At 34.5% G+C, this 15,187-nt stretch overlaps 1 protein-coding gene across 1 annotated transcript; it reads left to right on the forward strand.

Moving 5' to 3' along the window:
* Positions 1 to 4,889: 4,889 nt before the first annotated feature.
* Positions 4,890 to 14,194, forward strand: DEPDC5_2 (GATOR complex protein depdc5; the record flags this gene model as incomplete). The annotated part of the gene is made up of 6 exons (XM_051218786.1): positions 4,890 to 4,992; positions 8,090 to 8,151; positions 11,113 to 11,174; positions 11,234 to 11,297; positions 11,718 to 11,809; positions 13,471 to 14,194. 6 exons carry the CDS (start codon positions 4,890 to 4,892, stop codon positions 14,192 to 14,194), a joined length of 1,107 nt encoding a protein of 368 aa, XP_051071835.1.
* Between the last annotated feature and the right edge of the window lie 993 nt (positions 14,195 to 15,187).

Here is a 15,187-nt window from a genome sequence, read left to right on the forward strand (position 1 = left end):
ATGCTCTTAAATTTAACTGTTGACTGACTTTTGTAGTTCTTTGAAAAGCCAGTCGCAATAATTTTCAGAGGAGTGTTTCGAAAAACTCGATTCGTGTGGCCAATACAACCTGCTCCATATGCGCAAGTAAACCGATAGATCCCCATTGATTTGGCCTAAGTGGGAGCTTATTCTTCATATAACTACAAATCACAGTCTCAAAAGAGAAGATAATGCAAAGTTTAGACGAATAGAACGCTTTTTTCAGAGATTTCAAAAGCCCGGTTTCAGAATTTTTGCCGCAGTATCTCCTTTAAATTGAATGTTCATGGAGAAAATCCTCTTTGGTACTATGGATACTCTTTCACGTTGTTGTTTTGGTTGAAAATTTTTCACAATGAATCTAGGTGGATGTCCACTGTTGATCAATATCTGCTATAATTTATCAAGTCCGACATCGACTGTATCCCCAGTACTGATTCGTCTAGCCCACGTGCGGAGAGAATGACTCAAGGTTTCCTTTTGCTTCGGCATTACCACAACTGAACCATACGCTCTTATAAAAGCCAAGGATATAACTTAATTAGCCATTTATGAATGTTAAATATAGCTTATAAGTTGTGTTATTGACCGATCAGTGGGAAATGATGCTAAGTTGAGCAATATTCAGCTGTTTATCAATGTAAATAAAAACTTTAAAAATCAATGTACTAAGACATAGTTTCGACGTTTTTTAGGCATAAAAATAAGTTTTTATCCATAATCTTTCCATTCATTCTCATACGCTTAGTTATATCACTTAAGCAGCTGGATTATCAGCTCAAGTTAGAAATGGAGGTTTGTTCATTCTTGATCATTTAAAGCTCCATATTGTTTAGGTGCATATTACGTTATTATAGGTTTAAATAGTAAATCGTAGATCACTAAGGTGATCAGCTAAAGTCAACCTAAAATAATCTGATTTAAAAATATTTATTCTATACATTGAACGGGTTGTAAACTGTTACCATCATTTTACTTAGATTCATTTGAAAATAAAATACTTTTAACCATTAGTGAATTGTATTAGAGACATTTTAAAAACCCTAAAGTTTAAACACATAGTTGTTTTACGCAAATAAATACTGTATTAATGTTATTGTTTAACTATTGTTATTAGAAAACTGAATAGTATAGTGCAATAAATTAAGTTCAAATGATTTATTAGGTAGTTCAGTAATTTTAAAGGAAGAATAAAACATATCCGATATAGTGGAGATGGTGAAACAAAAACATATCTCTTAATATCGATCGATTATTACAAAAAGCATTTCTACCAAATTAGCAACATAATGAAAAACAACAAAGACAACATCAATAACACCAACAACTGATAAACGTACTACTGAAGAAAACAAAACATTTTGAAACAGTGATAATTTTTTTGTTTCTTTTTGATTATTTCTCTTTTTGGTTTAGATATAAATAAAAATTTGACATTTTTTTGTTGTTGTTAAGTTAATGTATTACATAGTTTATTGAATGAAATAAATGTCAATATTTATTTTTGCACTTTCAGAATTCTTTTCTACCGTTGGTTTAGTTAGTTTACAAAAACATGACAGGATATAATTTAAAAATCTATAATGCCTACTTTGGTAAGTTATGCTAATTTATTATGTTAAGCACTTTATATTTTAGTGTTCTTGTGTATTATAGGTGGTATAGAGTTCAGACTTACTAACTCACGCTTGTTATCCCTCGTAGAGGAGGATAGACCGCCAGCAGCACTCCTTATCCAACGCTGTCCTGGACAATCCTTTCCAGTTGTTTCCAGATTCTATTCATTCTTTCCATGTTTGCTTTTAATTCTCAGCGCAGTGTGTGTTCTTTGACCTTGTTCTTTTCGGTTTCCTTTCAGGATTCCAGGTTAGGACTTGCATCGTTGATGCAGTTTGGTTTCCTCAACATGTGTCCTATCCACTTCCAACGTCTTTTCTTGATTTCCTCCTCAGATAGAAGTTGATTTGTCCTCTCTGACAGTAGGCTGTTACCAGAACTTCCAACAGAGCGTTTAAAACCCACGTTGTTCCCTCTGAACATAAATGAAATCTTTATTTAACTATTTTTATCAAATCGCGCTCCTGAATAGTTTAAACTTTGGAAACACAAGATTCTTGATGAAACATACTAATAATTATCAACAAGTAAAAAAGTTTATTTATGAAACTTTCTGAAAATAACCAACTAAAAATCATCACACAAAACCTACAATGTTGTAAGGTTGTTAGAACTGACATCCGGATTGTATGGTTCATGTGTATTTTAGTGATTTAGAAACAGACTCTTTGGGAACTCATCGGCTAGATGGATTTAAACCAGTAATTACGTTCACACCGTGACTCTAGAACCCTGTACCTTTCGCTTCAAACGACCAACAAATTATTCACTTAGCTACTAATTACAGACAGCCACTGGCTTATGCAACTGGGTGAATTTTAACTCACTTTTATTGGTTGTTTTCAATACTATATTAAACACGAAATATTTCTTAAATCAATTGATGACTGAGAGGTAACTTGTATAATCTTTTCTCTGCCATAGTGATAACAAACTTCCATTCAGTAACGTTTTTACATAATTATTCATCACTTTGATTCTAATGATTTAGAAAGAGTCATATTCATTGTCTTTAAACTGAGTTATGTAAAGATTGCTTCACCCAGTTGCACCCAGATCTTGAACAGTACAATTTGTGTTACATTATTTCTTCTTTTGAAGCTATTGATAGCTTAGTAGTTAATCCAAATAAATAAAATGAAAGATCATCTAAACCAAAATCTGAATTTATAATAAATAAATCTATCCTTCCAATGGTTACTTCTTTATACTTAATAAGACAAATATAAATATACTATAGACATGATGTACCAAGAAAATAGTCCTAAATGAAAAAAAGAAAATCTAGTGAAATTGTGGTGCGTGCTACTTATATTGATATAAGTAGTATATGACGCGAGTCAGGGAATGTAATTTCTGGCAGCAGAAGAAGGAATAGTGGGAATAGAAAGCAATTAGTATGGAAATGCACGAACAATGAAGTTCGAGACAATTATTGAACATTTTGCAAATTAGGTATTATAATATGGTTTTTCCATTTTACCAAGTAACTCTGTAATGTTGTTTAAATATAACTCGTTTGTCACTCACCTGTGTTCTCCTTCACTACAAAATAACAAGTCCATATTCAGTTATTACCGATATTCTCTTATTTATTATGTGTATACTCATATATTTTCATGTATAAGGGCTAATGGTACTATCTAGAGCTGGTTACTAACACTAAACCATATAATGCTGATTATCGTAAGTGGTGTATTAGCCCATAAACAAGCACTGCTTAATTATAAAACAATTAACAATGAAAAACAATAACATCACAGTGGAATTTTTATTTATTTATTTCAACACATAAATATTGGTACAAGAGGGCACCAAATATATAAGCGCCACACCATATTTGTGTGTGTGTGGGCTGTAATACTGCCCGGGTGCCCAGACCGAAGCAGGTGGTTATCTTAGGGGCCACACGGAGCCTTTGACCTAAAGGTCTGATCCACAAGGCATTGGAGCATCGTGAGGAGATGCAGTCCCATGGAAGCCGGTGACCAACGACTGGTCCATACGCCATTTGTTCCCTTAGGATACTGGAGCCCATGTGCACCATTGGTTTGGAATCAGGGTTTTCCAACTCCCCTAAGTGGACTCTTCGTGTCCACCAACCCGGTTAAAGCGCCGGACGTTCGCTTTTCGTCCTCTCAATTTCGTAAACAACACCCCCCACGAGAAGGTAGTGAGTAGGACTTCCCTGGCAGAGGCTGTATACGCGTGGCCGTGTGAGGGAGAGTTGACTCTCCCCACTCTCAGCCATACCAGTGCATTTGATATAATTAATTTACCCGTACATGTTGAATTATTCGTTATAGTAAAAAATGATCATGTTGTGTTATCAGTTAATGTTATCACATCATAGAGTTTTCATCACGAACGGACATCAACTTTAGTAACAATGAATCATTGATAGCTTTGTGTGTATGTGCTTAAGAAAGTTAAGGATGAGATTAAGAGTTAGGAATCAGTGTAGGATAATTTTATCCAACCATACAAACACCATTAACATTCCATCTAATCACAACAAATACTCTAACATACAATCTGTATCAGAAGGTATTTCTTGTAATGTGGATTAAATATCATGTTATATTCATCGTTTGGTTGCATACTAAACATCAAACATTTTCAGAACCAAATATTGCCAAATTTCACTTAGTTTCTAATAACATACAAGCTATCCTTCGATATGCTTTCAATACCGCGCAAAAGTATGTTAGATGTCATCTTAATTTTGATTGGTTGGCTTAAAGGTGTCAGTATAGTCTAATTTTACCGTAGATACAATCGGGGTGTGAACTTATAGGATTAATAACTGACCATAGAGTTCTCTATGATCATTACACCCTATCACTCTTCTTTTCCTTCATAGCCCAGTCAATGAATTTCTCTTAATGAGTTCATTTTCAAAGCTGTACAGTCATTGTTACATATCTTTCTTAAACTATAAGTCTAAAATCAATTTTTATGTTTGTCAGCATATGAATATAGTGAAGTGTGGTCGTTGAAATTGAGTACATAGTTACCGCAGGGGAAATTTATGAAACTTAAGAAACAATAATAACTCATTATGATTTGGAGTGATCAAGATAATTGCACGTTCGTGTGCGATTGACTTTGTGTTTATATATAGTTAGCACAACTAATAAAGTTCAACAAAGCTACATTTGGTTGTTTGAGCGAAATCCGAAACGTAATGACTGCTAGCTTTTCTACCTTCTGTAAAGCTTGGCGGAATTTTCCATTATTCATTTCTTAAGATGCTTAAACATGTATTTTATTCAACCGAACATTGGATAAAACGCGTTGTGAAACGTTGGTTACAAGAAATACTAACTACTTCTGATGTGGTTCTATCTGAAGGTAATATAAAAGCTCTCGTAGAAAAATGCTCTATAGCCTGGAAAGTGAGTTTTTACATTGGAGATCTTTTAATCCCACAGAGAATAAACCAGTTCCTAACCTGTAAAACTTCATAAGCTCTATTATAAGTGAATACTGTTTTATAATTAGATGGAAAGTCATTTGAAGTATACTTAGGCCAAAAACCGTATCAAACAAATACTTTGCCCCATTCTGTTTATACCATATATACTTCATTTGTCTAGTTATTTCAAGTAACTTTTCGATCTACTAATAAGTAGTCTAACGTAATTTATTAAAACAAAATAGACATTTCTGTGGTGTAATTATAAATCCTTGCCATATGAAATTGACGTTGTTAATTTTTACACTGATACCTTGAAACGTATGTTACATTAAAGTAAAGAAAACTGTCTTTATGACATTTGATGGGACAGATAAAGAGCCGAATCTTAGAAAGCTAGGTAAATCTCACATCTTGTTGAATAATGTAGTGTTTTAACGTATCTATACTACTGACAAACAATATTGTGACTAACGTCCTGGTATAAGACTCCTCAGCAGTGCACGTTCATGATCCCTCACACGGAGTTCGAACCCAGGGCCGTCAATCTTCCACGCGGACGCCCAACCTCTAGACCGCTAAACCGTCATTTAACGGTATTAATGTTTAAATTCAACCAATCCACGAAATAGCACGACCATCTTCCATTGTTTTAGGTAGATACCTTTCTCTACTTGACACGAATCTACTCCACTGGTCATGGCTTCATTCATTTATTGAATAGAACAATATTCGATCAAGTTTTTCGTTCTTTTTGTCAACAAAATTTACCTCTTTTTTACAATACAAATCATTTAATTAAAATATTATTTATTATATATAGTTTATTCGGGATATAATATTGATCGAAATTTTGATCGTACTGGTAAACTTCTATTTGTAATTACACCAGGTTCTGGTGTCTATCATGTCAATGAAAATCTTTTATTGTTAACAAAAAACGAGTTCTTGATTTAGGTGAGTAGAAAATATTTTTATGTATCTACATTTTCCCCGTCACCCCCTCCTCCCGTAGTTCTCTTGCCTACCAGAATTTTGACTTGATTAACTCCTAGGTTGAACTAGTGTTATTTGATTTTCCAACTGTTTTGATTGTCAAGTTTCTCTCTAAAAGTGAATTCGTTATCATTGTCTAGGTTTACATCAATTTAATATGTGTTAGTGTACGTCTTATACATACCTCTCAATCGTTGTTACTTACTTATGTACACGTGCTAGCCCTCGTGGAGCATAGGCCGTCTACCAGTGTTCTCAATGTTTAATTCTGTTTCAGCATATAAGTAGGCTAAAAAAAAAAGAGTAGCTAAATCAAGACGTGGAATTAATCCATGATGTTATTGATTACTGATGTGAGCCATGTTGATTGACATACAATAATCGGTACGCGATAATCATAATTAATGGTGGAAGTGTTGTAACGTGTGAGACTGCAGGTTTTGATATGCAGCGTTTTATCGATCAGAATCAGTGACACAGAAAACACGTAGTAGACGACCTAGTGCCCTGATTGGTCCCGCTTCTCTGTCTAGCCCAGCCAGTTGAGTCTAGAACGCAAGTCACAGCCTCTGAGTTATGAATCATTATATTTCAGCCATACTCTATTTATATACCAAACAAACAAACCACATCGTACCATAAAATAGAAAGCAACATTTACACAATATTTAACAAGTGAAACAAATATCGACCAATAGGGAGTGTATATTTAACGTCCAAGGACACCATTCGACTTAACACGATAATTATTGGTATATTCCTCTGCATACCTAACAGGAAGACACTGAGTAACATAACTCCTATCAAATGTTATCATTTTTCTATCCACTTACTTATTCGGAGCCTTTACGTTATCTTATACTTTCTGTTCCTTTGTTTCATTTCTGTTTTAACCACTTACTTAATATTTAGTTACTTTCTGTTATTAACCCGAACCATCTGTTTTTAGTGGCCCTTATATCTAATTCCAATTAGATCGTATGATGTTTGTTATCGAACTTTACATACCATCAACCCTCGTATATAATTATCGACTTAAATCACGCTAGTGAATAACGGAATTAAATAAATCAAATAGGAGAATGAATTTTGAATACGTATATTTCATACAATCGTTGATCTAGACAGACAGTTAGGGAAACGGACTGAAGGAAGTGAAGAGGAGAGAGCGAAACGACACGACGTTTATTTATTTGTTTTGTTTTAACACATAAATATTGGTATAAAGGGTCACCGAATACATATGTGCCATATAAGTCACTTGATTTGTGTGAGGGTTGTGATACTGCCCGGTGCCCAAACCAAACCAGACGGTTTTCTTAGGGGCCACACCCGGAGCCTTCGATCTGAAGGTCTGATCCACAAGGCAGTGGAGCAACGTCAGAAAATGCATTCCCATGGTGGCCGGTGACCAATGATTGGTTCATAGGCCATTTGTTCATTCAGAATACTGGAGCCCATGTGCACCATTGGTTTGGAATCAGAGTTTTCGAACTCCCTAGGTGGAATCTCCATATCTATCAACCTAGTTAAAGCACCGGACATTCTCTTTTCTTCCTCTCAATTTCGTAAACAACACCTCCGCCACGAGAAGACAGTGAGTAGGACTTCTCTGGCAGAGGCTATATACGCGTGGCCATGTGAGAACATTTCTAGAGGGAGAGCGGACTCTGCCCATTCTCGGCCATACTAGGTCATTTGGGAAGCGACACGACATTAGGCTCAATGGAGCAGGTAATTGAGCCAACTCATTTTGATTAATTATGAATCGATATTTATATTTAGACAAAAATAAATTACAAACACATAATGATGAAAATAGGGTAATTAATTAGTTAATGAACTTCTTCAACTAATTCTATATGAATGAAAATTTACTTTGTCATTAAGTAATCAAATTTCGTATTATGAAATAATTAATTTTTCACTATTTCATTATTACTTTCACGTAAATAATTTAAATAAATTAACATTCCATATCTTGTTTATCATGAATCTCCATGTATATTATTATTATTCTTCATTTCTGGAGTGTAGGTGTTGGAGTAGATTTAATCTGTTTGGCAGAACAACCTCTTCATGCAGTTCCATTGTTTAAAGTATGTTTATCATAAATTTATATTCAATAAAATATGTATATAAATTAATAAATGTTTATAGTTTCCATTTGTTCCTATTAAGAGTTGTCATTGATCAGTCTCTATTTTCACGTATATGCATCATGTGCAGATTGCTTCGCTAGAACATGCATCTTGATTTTCATCATTATTTGTAATGTTCAATATTCTAAATGCATGAATATTTTGACAGAATGTTTTTCTTCATGGACTGATATCGGATGTAAAAGGATTCTTCAATTAGAGAGCATCATATAATTTCTTTGTTTCAATTTCAAAACTCCTCATCAGTATAAACACATAACCTCACATGAATATTGAACCAGGGATTTTTAAATTTTAGTGGTTAGCAAAATAGCATTACCGTCAAGTCAGAATATTCATTCACAATATAGTGCGAAATAATGTTCTCTCAAGATTGTAGGTATTCCTAGTTCACAGTTGGCAGGTAGGACGAAACTGAGATCCAGTGTCTTTTGTTAACTTCCTCCGATCACCACTTAGCATTAAGATGTAGTATGTTCATACTATGTCGAATCACCTAATGTTTACGGTTTTATTTGGTAGATAGAATCCAAAATGTACCAAAGTAATATGATATTTTATGATGTTTTTTCATCATCTTAGGTGATGTAAGTTGGCAAAAGCCAAGCGAGCTCTTCGAATCCGTGCTGAGATTTCGTCAGACACCAACCTTTTAGGGCTGATCAGACTTCCAAGATAAGTGAAGTTGTCAACGAGTTCGACTACTTCACTCCTTATCCTTAGTCCAAGTGTTGACGCAGACCAGTCCTGAAGCAACAACTTGCATTTAGAATGAGAGAAGCGCATTCCGAACATTCTGGCATTGTTGCTCAGTGTTACCAAATGACTGCATTTTATCAGCGTCTTGACCAAACAGGACTATGTCATCTGCGTATTGTAAGTCGATAAGTGGACCTCCTGGAAGGAGATCAATGCCCGATAATTCAGTCGACGAGAACGTTATTTCCATCAGTGTGTCTATAATAAAGTTGAACAAAAGTGGTGAAAGTGGACTGAGATGGTTGGGCCACGTGTTGCGTATACCTGAACATCGATTACCACGACGCGTAATGCTGATTAGTGTTGGGGATGGTTGGAAGAAAGTTAGGGGCGGCCGAACCAAAACGTGGCATCTGCTTGAAGTCACCTACTTCTAGTCTGAGCCATATTGGGAGATGCAGACTACTTGGTTGGGGTCGGCGTGACTATCGTAACCAATAGTTGGAGACTCTTGGTGACATGGCTCAGAGTCGATCACAATGGCGTCGGTGTATACACTCTCTGTCTTCCCTTAAACGAAGAGATTAAAATCGCCTCATATCTTTCTTTCTACGAACTAATTCTTTCTTCCTGTACTGTATCCTTATATACAATCTTTCCTTTATATATAAAACCACTGAATTAACTGCGTCTATGAATTCGGTGTTCATCCTGCTATGCTAATGATGTGTGGCAACTGGGACCGATGCATATATGTGCCTGGCACTACGTTGTAGCTGACTGACTGACTTTTCATCATCATTTAGTAGTTAATCAATGTAAAGTTGTTCTCACTATGTGGCTAGTAGACTGATGTGAAAAATATAGATCACTCTTAGACCTAGAGATGGTTAGTACGATTTCTTACAGGTTCATATCTGTACACTCTTATGGCGTTCCGAATTGAAACGTACGGAAGTAACTTATTCACTTAGTGTTGATCCATGTACTCACTTTTAACCACGCTCTCTGTCTGAGGGCTAGTAATATTAGCAGGTTGCTCAAACTAAAGTAGGTGGAACGGTACTAAAGCCTTAAAACCTAGTGGTTGAAAGCCAAACACCTTAACCACTAATTCATTAAAGCGTAGTAACTATGCATTGTTTTTGGCTTTTAATGGCTTCACAATATCAATGCATGACAAAGGTAATTTTCTAATTGAATCATCGCTACAGATCACTGAAATAAGTAAATGGGTTATTGTATTATTTGGTACTATGCACTACATAGCATTCAGAAAGTTAATTTGGTTTATTAGATTAATAAAAACACATCATCTATTAAGCTACAGTGTGTATTCCCTCTCTGATTTTTATTACAAAGGCTGATTGACGATATTCAAGTCATAGCTTTTGTGACATGCGAAAATAATAAGCTGAAGATATAGCTACTTGGTTTGCAGTTACTTTCATCTCAAATACCATCGAGTTGTGTGCAGTGATTTATCCCTGGACAAAATCGCGATCGTAAACGAAATCATTTAGCATTATGAAAGTTTGTGGAGATATTTGAATATTACTGAGATCACGAATCCGCCTGTTGGTTTATTAAAAACCTTGAAGTTTAACATGCACACAACTTGATTTCGGTTCAATAGTCTAAAGGTTCGACGATAGCTTGAGACACTGAAGATCCTGAACCCTGAATTAACACAATTCTAAAGTCGTACATTAGGATAAACAGCTGTTCAGTGTTTTCAAATTTTCATGGTTGTCAAGTTTTTCGTGATCCCAGAAAAGCATTCAGATTTATCTGTAAACAGATTATGCAAAAGATTTTCGAAGTCTATTTTTATGACCATTCATTTGATTCATAAGGCAACATTTAAGTTAGACTGCAATCAGTCTTTTATTTATTGATTTATTTGAACATATAAACATTGGTACAAGGGGGTACTAAATACATATGTGCCACACAGTAACAATGAAACTAGTATCAGTCATCATTGATTTGTATGAGGTTTATAATACTGTCCGGGTGCCCAAACCGAAGCACGAGTTGTACCATTTTATAAACAAATGCTCTGTTTTGAGTTTGAATATTTACCTTGACTCTGGACCCTTGAATTTATTTCAAAAGTTAGTTTATCTTTATCTGGATTATTATATTATGATACCTAGTTTTAACAATGATTTTTCTCTTCCTCGTTTTTCTCTTTAGATTTTATCTGAATCTTTTATAAATCCAGAAGAATATGTTGCACCTCATTGGATTAATTGCAGGTAAGGTTACTTTTCACTGAAAGAAATCAATAATCTTTTGTTTTATTAATCTACAATAGCTATTTTAAATCAGCACAAGAATTGAAATATATTGAAATGGGCAAACCATTTCCACGGGTTAAAGTAAGTAGTCTTTTTGTGTATACCTATTTTGTCTATTATCAGTAGTATATCTTTTAATGTTAAATAATTCATGTTAACTTGACCACGATATACATTCTAATCCATTTAGAATTTATATTTCTTGTTATATAAATTTAGTGGGCTTCAGATAACTTAAGCAGTTACTTACTTGTTTTCTGAAAATTATTCTTGATGAATAGATGCCAGCATTTCCTTACCGGTGGGATTTTAACTAAGTTTCACTTTTTTTCTTGTTTAAGGCTTACTGACACTATATAACCGTCGAGTTCGAATCTCTAATCTCTTCCAGTTTAACTTTGAAAATTTATTACTCTACATAGTGAATAGGTGTTTGAACTTTTATTTTTAACTCACTGACTTCAATATCATGTTTCTTAATGTATGCTTAACTTTTTATAGGTTGTTTCTTTTAAACATTCAAATGAGGTACCCATTTCGGCATTTATCAATAATCTACCAAGAGATGATCATGAACCTGGTAATCAGCAAAAGTATGTCATATTAAAATCTTTTTTCAAAAATTTATTCTAAAAGTAATTTATGATCGCTAAACTGCTTACTTGGTAAATTTATGTATGTCATGTAAAGGATATATTTTTATTTATAATGTATTTAACACAGTTTATTGAAAATAGGTCAGTCAGTCAGTCAGTAACAACGTAGAACTTCGTACGTACGTACATCAGTTCAAGTTGCCATACCATATTAGCACATAGATACAATTGTCGATTCAAATCCCATAGTCATACAGGTAGTAAAAGTATAGGCAGTAATCGAAAACATTAGGGTTTGAAGATGTTATTTAAGGAGTATAATCCAATGAAATAAATTTGGAAAGAGAAAAAAGGGACATGAAGAATTCAGAAGATTAGAATTTGGGAGAACACAAAGAGTGGATGCACTTAAACCATTGTAAACGATTTCGAGCCATGTCATTCAAGGTCTCTAACCATCAGTTGCTATCGTCTCACTGATCTCAACCAGGTAGTCTACACCTATCAACATTGAAAATAGGTGATATGATTCATTTTATAGGTATAGATAGAATGGTATCTCAATAAAAATGATCCCATTACTCGATTAAGATTTTTTATACATAAATCTTGTTTGAAAGTATACATATTATCAAGTTAACGGTTTATAATGATGAACATATCTTGGATGATTATTTAAGTATTTAAGAGAATGCAGATAGATAAATAGGTAGATAGATGGTGCATGGTAATACGATACATGATAAGTCTTGCTTGACCCGATTTCTTAGCTGTTTCTAATAAATTCAGTCTAAATCTACACGGCAACTTGAATACAAAAGACTAGGCGTGAAGTGCAAAAAGAACGTTCAATTCTAGATTTATTTAAATGCAGAAAGACTAGAGTGTTAATAGAATTACTTTAGGTTTTGGAAGTCTCTAAAACCATAATAAATATAGTAGCAGTGTAGGTAAATGCCCAGTCGATAACATGACATATGACTCCCCACCTTCCAGATGTTTCTGTGAAGCATTTACTCAACATTGATTGAACAAAATGTTTCCTAACATTTTGGACCTCTATAGACTTTTCCGAGCAATAGTTTGGAACATCGCAATATTTGAATCGGCTGATCACCGCTCAAAACATTGATTTATTGATGCAAGCCTTCTGAATCGTCTAACTGTTAGTGCTTACTCTTGTTCTTTATATCATTTACTCGGTCAATTAGATCTTAGGACAGCTATGTATGGTTCTAAGTTGCTACATTTTACGTCAGTACATTAAATGAGGAAATGAACAAGGCAACAAAACTAAGTGCTCTAAATAATATTAATTATAGGAGAAGTTAATCATGGAGCATGTAGTTTTAAAAAACGAATGTATGAACAACGGACTTATTCTATTGTCGCTTATTCACAAACAACTTTCTATTGTATTCAATAACGATTCAAATGTGGTACTTCTTTGAAAGCTCACTTACCATAGTTTATATCAAAATGTTTTGTCTATTATAATATCTAAGCTTTTTCAGCCTAAACTATCATTCACATGTCTCCATTCTTGGTTCTTTTGCCATTCTAATTTGTGTCCTTGTGGTTCCGTTGAATCAATACACTCCAGTTATATTCTAATTTTTTCAGTCAAGTTATAGCTATTATTTTCTCATATCATATAGGAACGTCTCAAAGGAAAATTTTGATGATACTATTCCTACGACTACATTTATTACTATCACTAAGTCATCTCTTCCTATCTACCGTATCGCCTATCCACCATATCAATCACCATCTAACCAAAACAAACGTAAAAAATCACATCAACTACCGAATGAAGTAATCAGTGGGAATATAACAAAATCTCACGATTCCATAACAAGTGATTATTGTTCACCATCAACTGTTCGACATCAGCTGGATGATAATCCTTCACATATGATATCATCTATAACAGATCAGTCATCTTCCGTAGAATCAAATCTTATACCTATTTGTTGCTTGAATTATACAACACAAATTTCAAAGAATGCAATAACAGCTATTTGCAAATCTAAACAAATTGTTTCAACATCATCATCATCATATAGGAATTTATCACGAAGTTATGATTCGTATATCACGTCTAATGGTTCTATAACTCCTCTAGTTAGTTCAACTAATGTTAGCGGTATCGGCTTTGGTATTACCAGTCATAGTCAGATTGTTAATATAGATAAATACCAACCAACTAATCACATACATACGTCATTGTCACGTGTCTCATCTATTGGTGGTAGTAATAACAGTGGTAGCGGTAGTATTAGTGGTTATACAACAATTACCTCGCTCCCATCGGTTCGTGAACGCTGTATAGAAAATAGTCAATTAATAACTGATAAAATCAGATTTTATCAATTCCAGTGACATTACGGAATGCAAGAAATCGAACACAAAGTTTTAATGGAGAACAAAGAACAAAATTATCATATATCGATAATCATGCCAATTTCAGAGAGATTCCTAGTTCTGTGAATGAGGCTAATTATAATGTAAATAGTGCTGAAGTTGCATATCTACATGAAAATGCTATTTCTCGTTGTCGAAGTAAGTAGTTTCTATGAATGTATGCATGTTTGTTTAGCTGGTCCATTTTATCTGAACTGTTATCCTACCATCATTATTCATTTCTTGCATATTAGTTATATGGAAGTACATAAACCTTGTAAAGGCCCTTCACTTGAACACTACCAGTCGGGTCAGAGCTTATGGGGAATTGTCATCTGATTTCGCGGCCTCAAGTGGTGTTCTGCAAGGCTGTCCACTATCTCCATTTTTGTTCAACTTTATCGTAGACACACTGATGGAAATAACGTTCGCGTCGACTGAATTTTCAGGAATCGATTTCCTTCCAGGAGGTCCACTTATCAACTTAGAATACATAGATGACATAGTCCTGTTTGGTGAAAATGGTGATAAAATGCAGTTATTTGGTAACACTGAGCAACAATGCCAGAATGTTTGGAATGCGCTTCTCTCCTCTAAATGGAAGTTGTTGCTTCAAAACTGACCTGCATCAACACCTGAACTAAGGGAATGAAGGTAAATCAGTTGATGAAGTTGTGAATCTTCATCGACTAAAATGGTTGGGCCACGGGTTACATATGCCTGAACACCAATTGCCACGACACGTAACGCTGACTAGTGTTGGGGATGGTTGCACGAAAGTTAGAGGCGGCCAAACGAAAACGTGTCATCAATGCTCGAAGTCACTAACTTCTAGTTTGAGTCATGTTGGTAGATGCAGACTACTTGGTTGGGGTAGCGTGACTTTCGTGACCAATGGTTGGAGACTTTGGGTGACATGACGATACATTGCTCATATATGTTAGAACCATGGAGTTAACAATTCTGAGGTTC

The sequence above is a fragment of the Schistosoma haematobium genome, chromosome ZW (assembly GCF_000699445.3).
Source record: "Schistosoma haematobium chromosome ZW, whole genome shotgun sequence".
In the NCBI taxonomy this organism is placed as follows: Eukaryota; Metazoa; Platyhelminthes; class Trematoda; order Strigeidida; family Schistosomatidae; genus Schistosoma; species Schistosoma haematobium.